Source organism: Tamandua tetradactyla, chromosome 23 (genome assembly GCF_023851605.1).
Source record: "Tamandua tetradactyla isolate mTamTet1 chromosome 23, mTamTet1.pri, whole genome shotgun sequence".
In the NCBI taxonomy this organism is placed as follows: domain Eukaryota; kingdom Metazoa; phylum Chordata; class Mammalia; order Pilosa; family Myrmecophagidae; genus Tamandua; species Tamandua tetradactyla.
This window is the reverse complement of record NC_135349.1, coordinates 55,489,689-55,499,527: the sequence shown is the minus strand read 5'-3', so window position 1 is coordinate 55,499,527 and position 9,839 is coordinate 55,489,689. Positions and strand designations below refer to the sequence as shown.

At 68.1% G+C, this 9,839-nt stretch overlaps 1 protein-coding gene across 4 annotated transcripts; it reads left to right on the top strand.

Annotated features, from left to right (window-relative positions):
* The first annotated feature begins 651 nt into the window (after positions 1-651).
* On the top strand, positions 652-9,820 carry NHERF2 (NHERF family PDZ scaffold protein 2). Of its 4 annotated transcripts, none has more exons than XM_077142186.1 (7): positions 652-864; positions 2,921-3,121; positions 7,284-7,463; positions 7,878-8,031; positions 8,098-8,141; positions 8,658-8,720; positions 8,836-9,820. In XM_077142186.1, the coding sequence occupies exons 1-7, from the start codon at positions 652-654 to the stop codon at positions 8,992-8,994; spliced, it is 1,014 nt and encodes a 337-aa protein (XP_076998301.1). In that variant the 3' UTR covers positions 8,995-9,820. The 4 variants fall into 4 exon arrangements, with proteins under 4 accessions (XP_076998301.1, XP_076998303.1, XP_076998304.1 ...); XM_077142188.1 differs by lacking the exon at positions 652-864 and adding an exon at positions 1,088-1,394; XM_077142189.1 differs by lacking the exons at positions 652-864; positions 2,921-3,121 and adding an exon at positions 4,684-5,038.
* The last annotated feature ends 19 nt before the right edge of the window (positions 9,821-9,839 follow it).

Below are 9,839 nucleotides of genomic sequence, written 5' to 3'. Positions count from 1 at the left end.
GGTCACCTCCCTGGCCATATCACTATTGAGCCCCTCTTGCATCCCCCGGGGACTCTGTGCTGGGCGGGGGCAATTGGGTGGGGGAATGGAAGGACCCAGAGACAGGGGAACGGGGTCGGACAGCAGGACGAGTCGGGGAGGGGAGGGGAGAGGGAGGGAGAGAGGGCTTTCTGGAGGGGGGTGGGCATTGCGTGGGGTCCCTAGGCCCGGAGCCCCTTTTTTTCACCCCTTTAAGAGCCTGCTTCCAAACCGCGCAAAGAGTAGGTGCTCCATAACGTGCTTGGACCCAGAGGCAAAGGCTGCCCAGCCCGGGGCAAGGCAGAGGGGTCCGGGCGGCCCCGCAGACACCCCCTCGCCGGCGGGCCGTGGAGGCAGGGGCCGGGCGGGCTGCGGGCGCGGGGCGGGGGCCGCGGGGCGGAGGAGGCGGGAAGGGGCGGGCGCGGGGGGCGGCGCCGCCACCGAGCCGAGCCGAGCCGGAGCCCCAGGCGCCCCGAGCCGGAGCCGGAGCCACCGCGAGCGCCGCCGGGCCGGGATCAGCCGCCGCCGCTGCCGTCCGCGCCCGCGCCCGCGCCCCTGCCTGGCGGGCGGGTAGTGAGCGCCGCGCCGGGGTGGGCCGGGGTGGGCCGGGGTGGGCCGGGGCCCCGCGGCGCCATGGCCGGGCCCGAGCCGCTGCGGCCGCGCCTGTGCTGCCTGGTGCGCGGCGAGCAGGGCTACGGCTTCCACCTGCACGGCGAGAAGGGCCGCCGCGGGCAGTTCATCCGGCGCGTGGAGCCCGGCTCCCCCGCAGAGGCGGCCGCGCTGCGCGCCGGGGACCGCCTGGTCGAGGTCAACGGGGTCAATGTGGAGGGAGAGACGCACCACCAGGTGGGTGGCCCCCGCCCGGGACCCCATCCCTGGGACCCCCGCGTCTCGGCCTGCGCCACGGAGGCAGCGGTGGGGGGGATGGGGGGTGGGGAGTGGGGGCTGCCGGCCTCCTTCCTAGACTCCCCCACCCCCCAGGAAGCTCAGCCCTGCGCCGCGCGGGGGTGGGGGCTGGGGGTGCCGCCTGGCAGGGAGGGGCCGCACTGCGGCTCGGGCCTTCTCTGCTTAGGTGCCTTTGGCCTCGGCGCCCAGTGTAGGGGTGCCCTGCATCCTAGGGGTCTTGGTGGGTCCCCACTTGGGGACCCTGCGTGCTTTCTTACGTTTGCATACACCCTGGGTGTGTGTGTGAGTGTGCCGGTCACCCGCGTGTGCATACATCTGTGTGTGTGTATGCATCTCTGACAGTGTTCACAGCCAGGGCTAGTGTGTACATGGACTCACCAGCGCGTGCGCATGTGTGTGCAAGCGCGTGGACAAGTCTTCACGCCTGGATGTATACAGGTTTGTGTGTGTGTGCAGCGCTGCATGCCCAGGTGAGTGTGAGTCCGACTGTGTGTGCACTCCCCTGCGTGTGGCTGTGTGCATGTTGGGCCCCGGGGACTTGGCCGTGTGTGCCCCAGCCAAGTGGGTCTGGGTCAGCTGCTTGTGGCAGCACATCCGTTAGCTCCGCTGGCCACAGCCCCTATCTGCAGCTGCAGGGCACGGGCCAGAGGGGGAGGGCAGGGGTCTTCTCAGTGGGTTCTCACTCCTGGGGGGTGCCTGCCCCGCTGGCCTGGGTCCTCCAGCCCTGCAGGGTCATGACCTGTCCACGTGGCTAGGTCTGGGTGGGCCAGGAGCTGAACTCCTTCTCCCACCCCAGGGACCCTCATCTGTCCATCTGTGTGCCCTCCTCGTATCCTTCTAGACCATCAACTGGATACGGTGGTTTGCTGGAGGAGTGTGGGGTCAGGGGCTGGGGGGCTCGACCTGGTGGGCCGGGGTAGGGACAGGTAGAGTTGGCTTACCCGGGGCCTCTGGGGCACTGGCCTCTCAGAGCTAAACACAGGACCACAGTGCCCCAACCAGCTGCTCCAGGAGGAGAGGGGCAGTTACAGTTCCTACCTGATAGATGGGACACATGCTTGGAAATGTGGCTGACCTACGCAGGGTCACACAGGAGGGGAGTGGGGGGTCTTGGGGTCACAGGGAGAGAGAAAAGCCAGGGCAAAGATGGGTCTGGCTCAGCTACTCCCGTCTGTTGACGTCTGCCCAGCAGCTGATGGGGAGGCCCTGGCGGCGCCCCTAGGCCATGGGGTGGGGTGGGGTCGTGGTCCCGCCTACCACACGGCTTCCTCTCCTTGCGGGTGAACCCCGACGTGCATGCCCGCAGCTGCCTGCGTGCTCCAGGCACGTCACAGGTGCTCACAGACTCACGTAGCAGCCCTAACCATTAGTACCCGTTCCACAGGTGGGCCGGCCCCATCCCCCTCTGCCTCTGGGGCCTGAAGCCCTCTCTCCTGGCCGTCTGAGCCCTGCCAAGCTGGGCGTGGGCACCTGGTCAGAGGAGCCCAGCTCTTTGCTTCTCTGCAGATGCCAGGTCCCAGTCTGTGGCTAACGGAAATGGGGAGAGGCAGGGGCTTAGGGGCTACATGCTGCTGCTGAGAAAGATCCCTCTAGACCGGGCCTGGGGAGACCCTGCTCTGTTCCTGAAACCCGGCCTGAGCGCCAGGCCCCAGGCCATGCATGCACAGACCAAAAACCTGAAGCTCAGACCCTCACCCTCTCCCTCATCCCCAGACAGACTGACCGACTCACGCAGCTAACCCACCCCTGCAGCCCCCTGCCTGGCCCCTCCTGGAGAGGACCCTGGGCTACTGCCAGCCCTGCTCAGATCCCCGGCCCTTGCAACCAGTCCCGGGTGTCGGGAGCTCTGGGAGAAGAGGGCGGGAGCTACCGAGGCTGGGGGTGGGGGGCGGGCCCGGCAGGCATCTCGGTCCAGCCGCCCATCCCTGCCGGCCAGCCCCGGGCGGGGTGCCGTCCTCCCTGGGCTCCGGAGCTGACCCCCCATTCCCCGGGCCAGGTGGTGCAGAGAATCAAGGCCGTGGAAGGGCGGACACGGCTGCTGGTGGTGGACACGGAGACGGACGAGGAGCTGCGCCGGCGGCAGCTCACCTGCACGGAGGAGATGGCTCGGCGGGGGCTACCGCCCCCCCATGAGCCCTGGGAGCCGAAGCCGGACTGGGTGGCCACGGGCAGCGCGGGCCCCGAGGCAGGCGGGAAGGTAGGCGGGCTTGCCGGGCACCTCCGCCTCGGCCCCTGGGGCTGCTCTTCCCACCCTCCCCCGGTCCCTCCCCACGCCCGGTCCTCTGTCCCACAAAGCTCATTCAGTCCCAAGTGGCTGGGCCCCCTGGGGCGGAGCTGCTGGAAGTCCTGGGACTGCGAGGGCCAGCCCTGCGTCCGTGGAGTCAGCACACGCTGTGGTCAGGGCAGCCGAGGAGGGGCCCCAGAGGGGTGGGTGATGAGTGGGTCTCAGGCCGGGAATCGGGGCTGCTGGCGCCCCGGGTTGTGAGCAGCTCCCCCTTCTCCCTGACCACTTTCCAGGCCAGGAGAACCGGGGAGGAGGGGTCGCGGGGTGGGGGCAGTGCCAGAGGGGTCACTGGGTGGCCTCACTGGGTGGAAGAGGTGTCAGATTTGGGGTTTGTGGGTGCTGGACGAGGCCGGCTATGTGGGGTCTTGACGCGCCATCTCTTCCCCTCCCCAGAAGCCTCCAGCGTGGGGGAGGGCTTTCCCTCTGTGCAGACAGCCTGACCCAGGCCAGGCCGGGGACCTGCGGGCACCTCCAGTTCTCTGAGGCTGGAACAGGCCCGGGGTTGGGTGGGGGGTCAGGCCATGGCGGGGCCTGTGTCATGAGTGGGGAGCGTTAGGGTCAGACTTGCAATTTCAGGATGAGTCCTGGAGCAGGGTTGTCCTGCCCCCTGCTCCAAGCTGAGCGTTGGAGCCGTGACCCCCCCCCCCCCCCCGCAACAGGAGGAAGCTTCCCCTCCCTCCTGAGCATTTGTCCATCAATGGAGGCACAAAGGGCCGGGAAGCACCTTCCTGTGGAAAAACCCGCCCTGGGGCCTTATCTGGAGGACGGAGCCGCTGCCCCTGTCGGCCTTGGGTGGACCCTTCCCCGCCTGCTATTTTGGGCTCAGGGGCTACAGGAAGCCCAGGGAGGGGGTTTCCTCTGGATGTATTTTTAGAGAAACAAAGGGAGGCAGGACTGGCGGTGACGGGGTCCCCCTGCATGGGACTGTCTGAGAACAGACATCCCAAGAGGTCAGGCAAGGGACAGGGTGTCCCCCACTCGCCCTGGGCCAGGCTTGCCCACCTGGACCCCCGCGGTCAGTGAGTCTGGCTCTGGCACATGCAGAGCCCCTGCCCCCTGTCCCGGACGGCCCTGCCGGCTGCTCTGTCCTCTCCGAGCCTCAGTTTCCTCCTGTTCCCGGGTCTGGGTGGGGAGGCGCTTGGGGGCGGTGGGGGCCCTGTCAGTGGTGACTCAGCCTGGGCCAGGCTGAGCCGGGGGCGGCTGCAGCTGCAGGGACGCTGATGCTGACGGTGACGCAGGGGACAGTCCCCGAACAGGGGTGCCGGGGTGACTCACTCTGGGCCCCCCACCCTGCCCCTGGCACCTGCCTGCCACTCCTGGTGGCCTTTGGGGCTGGGAGTTAGTGGGGTGGTGGGGTCCTGTAGGAGATAAGTGCGTGGCACAGGACACGGGGGCTGACGGGGGCTGCAGCGGGCCTGCCTTCTGCTCGAGGACCTGGGGTTCCCCCCTCCCTCCCTGTCTCCCCAGCCCTGGGTCCTGGGAGCAGGGCAGGGCGTGCAGTGGCTTCCTTCCTTTCATGGGACGGAAGTCCAGCTGGGCGGGGGGCACCAGGCTGGAGCCAGAGCAGGGGAGGGGTCTCGATCACCACCCTGCTCCCCAAAGTGAATCAGCCCCACGTCCCCACCCATCCCCGGGGACCCTGGGTCAGGGTGGGAGGTAGATAAGGGAGGTGGCAGCCTGAGCCGGCTGGAGAGCTCGGGCCTGGCGAGCAGGACGCCAGTCTCTCCATCGCTTCTGTGCCACCTCCCCATGGCTCGCTCTGGGAGGGCCACATCACCCCGGCCGTCCCCGGGAGCCTCTGCGCGGAGCCCAGGCCAGGGGCTTGTGCAGGTCAGGTGGCTCGGGAGCGGGTGGGGCAGTGAGGACCCTGGCAGCCGGTCCAGCCTGGGTCCCCAAGGTAGGGAGAGGGGCCTCCGGGCACCCTGGGGTGAGCAGGCTGGACCCTGAGCAACAATGGGGTCCTTTTTCTGCCAGGGCTGGTGAGTCACCATCTGGGGGGGCCCAGCCTGGCTCCCGGGGTGCCCCCATGCCAGCCCCTTTGTTTGGTTGCAGGCACAGCTGGGAGGCCGGGGCTTGTCCAGTTCTAGGACTGCCGGCTGGGAGCCGTGGGAGCCGAGGGCCTGGCTGGGAGGCGGCCGGAAATGAGCCGAGCCAGGGCAGGGGCGAGGAATTTGAGCAATGTGCTGTGCCCCTCCCGTGGCCCCCTCCTGCCCGCCCCCTGCTCCACGGGCCTCCCCGCTGGGTCGCCACACAGCCAGCCTGGACCCCTCGCCCCTGCACGGCAGCTCCTCTGCTCCAGGGTCCTGGGACCCTGATCACAGGGTGGGCTTTGGGCCGCATTTCAGCGGAGCCTGTGGGACGTACAGCGAGAGGCGCGGTTTGGGGCTGATGGCGGGGGTGGCCCTGAGGTCCCTGGATGTGACCCCAGCCTAAGCAGGTAGCCTTAGGGGGCTGGCGTCCCTGATGCGGCCCCCTGGGCAGTGCTGGCGGGCGGTGGCCCTGCACGCTTCCTGCAAGTCCTGCTTCCTGTTCGGGGGCCTGGAGGCCACTGCTGAGGGTGTGGGAAGAGGCCGGAAGGCCAGCACCCAGGGGCTGTCAGGTCACATATGTGGGTGGCTGTGTGTGTCCGTATAGCGTGTTTGCAAGCATGCTGGCCTCCTTGTCTCAGTGACCATGTCACGTGCCTCTGCCACCTGGGCCTATGTCATGTGTCCACGTCGTGCCTAGCCCTGGGCTCTACTTTTACCCCTTCCCTCCTCCCCCATCCAGGACAGGCCTCTTCCCCACCATGGTTTCCGAACTACATACCTGTCCTGCGTGGCATGTCCCCGAGGGACGAGTCAGCCCAGTGGTGCCTGGCTCCCCCGTTTGGCCCACGCTGCCAGTGACCCCACCTTGCTCTAGCATGGTGCTGTGCAGCAGCTCAGAGAGGTCACGGGAAACTTCCAGAAGTGGAATCTGGCCAAGCTCTGGCAGTCGGGGCAAGGCTTCTGGAGGAGGAGCCCAGTTGGGACAGAAAAAGCATGTTCTGCCTGGCTGGGGAGGCCCTGGGCACCGGCTCTTGGGGGCGAGAGGCTGGGTCCTGCCGCTGGAGCGCTCCCTGGTCAGCTTTGGGGTTTGGGGCGAGCATGCAGGCCCTGCGGCCGGACCGGTCAGGGTGGCCTGGACTGCAGGTGGGACCTCCCTGAGGTCCAGGGTCCCCCAGGGTAGCTCCCAGGGGTGGGGAGGCAGCAGAGGCACCCAGCCAGCACCCCCTGCCTCGCACATTCTCGCTCCCACACATGCTCGGGTCCCTGGGTGCTCCCAGGAAATCCGAGCTGCCTGCCTCCCGCCCGCTGCGGGCCTCCATGTTTAATTGAGCACCAGCGGCCACTGGCCACTCGGCGCTGCGGTCACTCGGTCCCCAGCTGGGTGGGGGTCCTCAGGCCTGGTCCCGAGCCCAGCTGCAGGATGCTAGAGGTAAAGTGAGGTCAGGCCCCGGGAGCCGTCCGTGTCCCGGGCTGGGGTGCTGGGGAGGGGCCCCCCGATCCTGGCGCCCTTGCTCGGCCCCAGCCTCAGCCCCAGCCCCAGGCTGGCCAACTGCCTCTCCTGGGACTGGTGGAGGTGGGGGCGGCTCCAGTGCCTGCTGGAATGTGACAGCACACAGAGAGCTGCTGCCACCAGCCCCCCGGAGGTGTGGGAGTGGAACACACTGCCCGGCTAGGACGCGGCCAGCTGTGCGCTCCGGGAGGGCGTATGGGGACACCCTGGCGGGCCCGGACGCAGCTTCCCCCAGAAACCGGGAGGCCACAGCTCCTCTTATGGCCCCAGTGAGCTCAGCGCCGGCCTCTGCTGTTCTCGTGAGACTGGTGGTTCCTGGGTTTGGAAACTGAGGCTTTAGTAGGACCCCACAGCAAGGGCTCGGTCAGGGTCAGCTTCACTGGGTCTGTGGCATGGGACACAGGGCATGTTAGTCCCTGAAACCTGGGATCCCCGCCACTGGGCTGCCGCTTCATACAGAGTTTGTCCCTGATGGGTGGAGCTGGAGGCCGAGGCTTGGGGAGGCGGGCCTGAGCCTGTGTCCTGGCACCTGCAGGATGTCCCTGGTCCACTGAGGGATCTGCGCCCTCGCCTGTGCCACCTGCACAAGGGCCCACAGGGTTACGGGTTCAATCTGCACAGTGACAAGTCCCGGCCTGGCCAGTACATCCGCTCCGTGGACCCTGGCTCACCTGCCGCCCACTCCGGCCTCCGACCCCAGGACCGGCTCATCGAGGTACCCCTGCTCACCTGTGGCTTTGGGGATGCATGGGGTACCCAGGGGTGTGTCTGTCCTCAGTTCCCTCACCCCCATGTGTGTCTGCATCAAGGTCCCCCCTTTGTTTCCAGGCCCCCTTCCCTCCCCTGCGTCTGCATCAAGGCCCCCCCTTCTTTGTCTGTCCAGGACCCCCACTGCATCTGCATCAAGGCTCCCCCAGTTGTTTGTTTGTCTGTGTCCAGGCCCCCCTCCCTCCCCTGCGTCTGCATCAAGGCTCCCCGCGTGTGTGCGTCTGGGCTGTGGGTCCTGGGCAGGGTAGAGGCGAGAACATGAGCTGGCCCTCCACCCTGCCGTGGCCGTGGCGGCTGTGATGAGTGGTTGATGTACACCTGGCCGGGCGGGGGCTGGCTGACTGACCCTGACGGGTGGCAGGTGAACGGGCAGAACGTGGAGGGGCTGCGCCACGCCGAGGTGGTCGCCCGCATCAAGGCGCGGGAGGACGAGGCCCGGCTGCTTGTGGTCAACCCCGAGACGGACCAGTACTTCAAGCGGCTGCGGGCGACACCCACGGAGGAACACGTGGAAGGTAGGTCGCTGACGTGGTGGGGGGTCTGCTGCAGGGGTGGCCGCGCTGACATGCTGTCCCCCACAGGCCCGCTGCCATTCCCGGTCACCAACGGGACCAGCCCTGCCCAGGTGAGTAAGAGGGCAGGGCCAGGCCAGCTCCTGTAGGCCCCAGGGCACTGCTGGGGGTCCCCAGGCCCATCGGAGGCCCCTCCAGAGTTCTCCGCCCTGGGGGAGTGCCAGCACCCCACTGCACACACCACCAAGCCCAGTGGCCACTCTCACCCCGCCACTGGGCCGGCTGTGGGTGGTTTGGCTTCCAGGGCCCTGCCCTCACTATCCCCTCAGCCACCCTGCCCTTGCTGTCCCCTCGGCCACCCTGGCCTCGCTCCAGGTGGCACGCCCCTGTGGGTGACTCCTGCTCCTGGGCAGCCCCTCCCTCCCACAGTGGGGGCCCCAGGCCGGAGGTTTCCTGGCGTGCTGCCCGCCGGGTGCTCAGCATCCTGCCTGCCCCAGGCCTGGCGGGCAGCAGAGGCTCCCTGCCCACTGGTGGAGAGAGGAATAGCTGCAGTCTGGGGTGCATTTGTGTGCATGGTGGTGGTACCCCGGGGTAGGGCCCCTGAAGCCACTGTGCCTTTGGCTTCCCAGCTCAATGGAGGCTCGGCATGCTCCTCCCGAAGTGACCTGCCTGGCTCGGACAAGGACGCAGAGGTAACCGGGGGCCAGAGGCCTTGGGGTGGGTGTCTGGGGGGACGCCGCCTCCAGGCAGTCCTCTGGGGCCTGTGGGCCAGCCTCTGCACTCCGGGCTCATGCCCCCCCCCCCCAGGACGGCAGCACCTGGAGGCGTGACCCCTTCCAGGAGAGCGGCCTGCACCTGAGCCCCACGGCGGCCGAGGCCAAGGAGAAGGCTCGGGCCACCCGCGTCAACAAGCGGGCCCCGCAGATGGACTGGAACCGCAAGCGTGAGATCTTCAGCAACTTCTGAGCCCCCCGCCGGCCCCCAGGCTCCTCGCGCGCAGACCTCGGGACCCGCCCCCACCCCACGCTGGCCCTGCCTCCCTGGCCTCAGCGGACTGGACCGGGCCCCTCACCCCAGGAGCCGTGGGGTCCCATGCCGCCGAGGAAACAGCCTCTGTCTGACGCCCCTGGCCTGCCCGCGAGGGTGCTGGGCAGAGTCGCAGCAAGATGGAGGGGTGGGAGAGACAGGCAGGCAGCCCTAGAGACGTGAGAGGGGTCCACAGGGGGCCCCGAGAGAGGTGGCAGAGGAAGAGAGGAAGTTCAGTGAGAGGCAGAGCTGCAGCCCTGCTCTGGGCTGCTGGTTCAGAAATTGTTGTTTTGCTTTTTCCAAAAAGATCTCCAGCTCCACAAGTTTCCACTTAATGCCGGAGTCCTCTCGCCCCCTCGGGACTCTCTCTAAATAACGGCAATAAAACAAGCCTTCCCCTGCAGACCATTTCCTCCCCTCCCTCCCCTCTCCCCGCCCCCCACAGCAGCCCTCCCTGCTGTGAGCCCGGGAACTTCCAGGGAGCAGTGAGGGCACCAGGCCACGTTCTGTGGGGGCAGCCCTGGGCCCCAGCCCATCCCTGCCCCCCTCAGGACCACAGGAGCCTGTGGTCTCCGAGGGGCCTGAGGATGGAGGCCCCCACGGAGGGCAGCCTCTGGACAGGCCCCAGGAAGGACCTCGGGCTTTGGCCTGCCCCTGCTGGACTCTGCCGTCCCCTCCCAGACCTGAACTGAACACTGGCCTTGCCGTCTGCCTCTAAGCCATAGCGCATGCGTGCGCCCCGGGAATAAACAGGCCTTGCCTTGCGCCCTGTCGTCTCTGAGCCC

Excerpts from the sequence above, each read along its gene's own strand:
- NHERF2 (XM_077142186.1), top strand. The coding sequence starts at position 652 with ATGGCCGGGCCCGAGCCGCTGCGGCCGCGCCTGTGCTGCCTGGTGCGC. Across the intron at positions 865-2,920 it reads AGGGAGAGACGCACCACCAG|GTGGTGCAGAGAATCAAGGC; the intron begins GTGGGTGGCCCC and ends TCCCCGGGCCAG. Across the intron at positions 8,142-8,657 it reads ACGGGACCAGCCCTGCCCAG|CTCAATGGAGGCTCGGCATG; the intron begins GTGAGTAAGAGG and ends TTGGCTTCCCAG.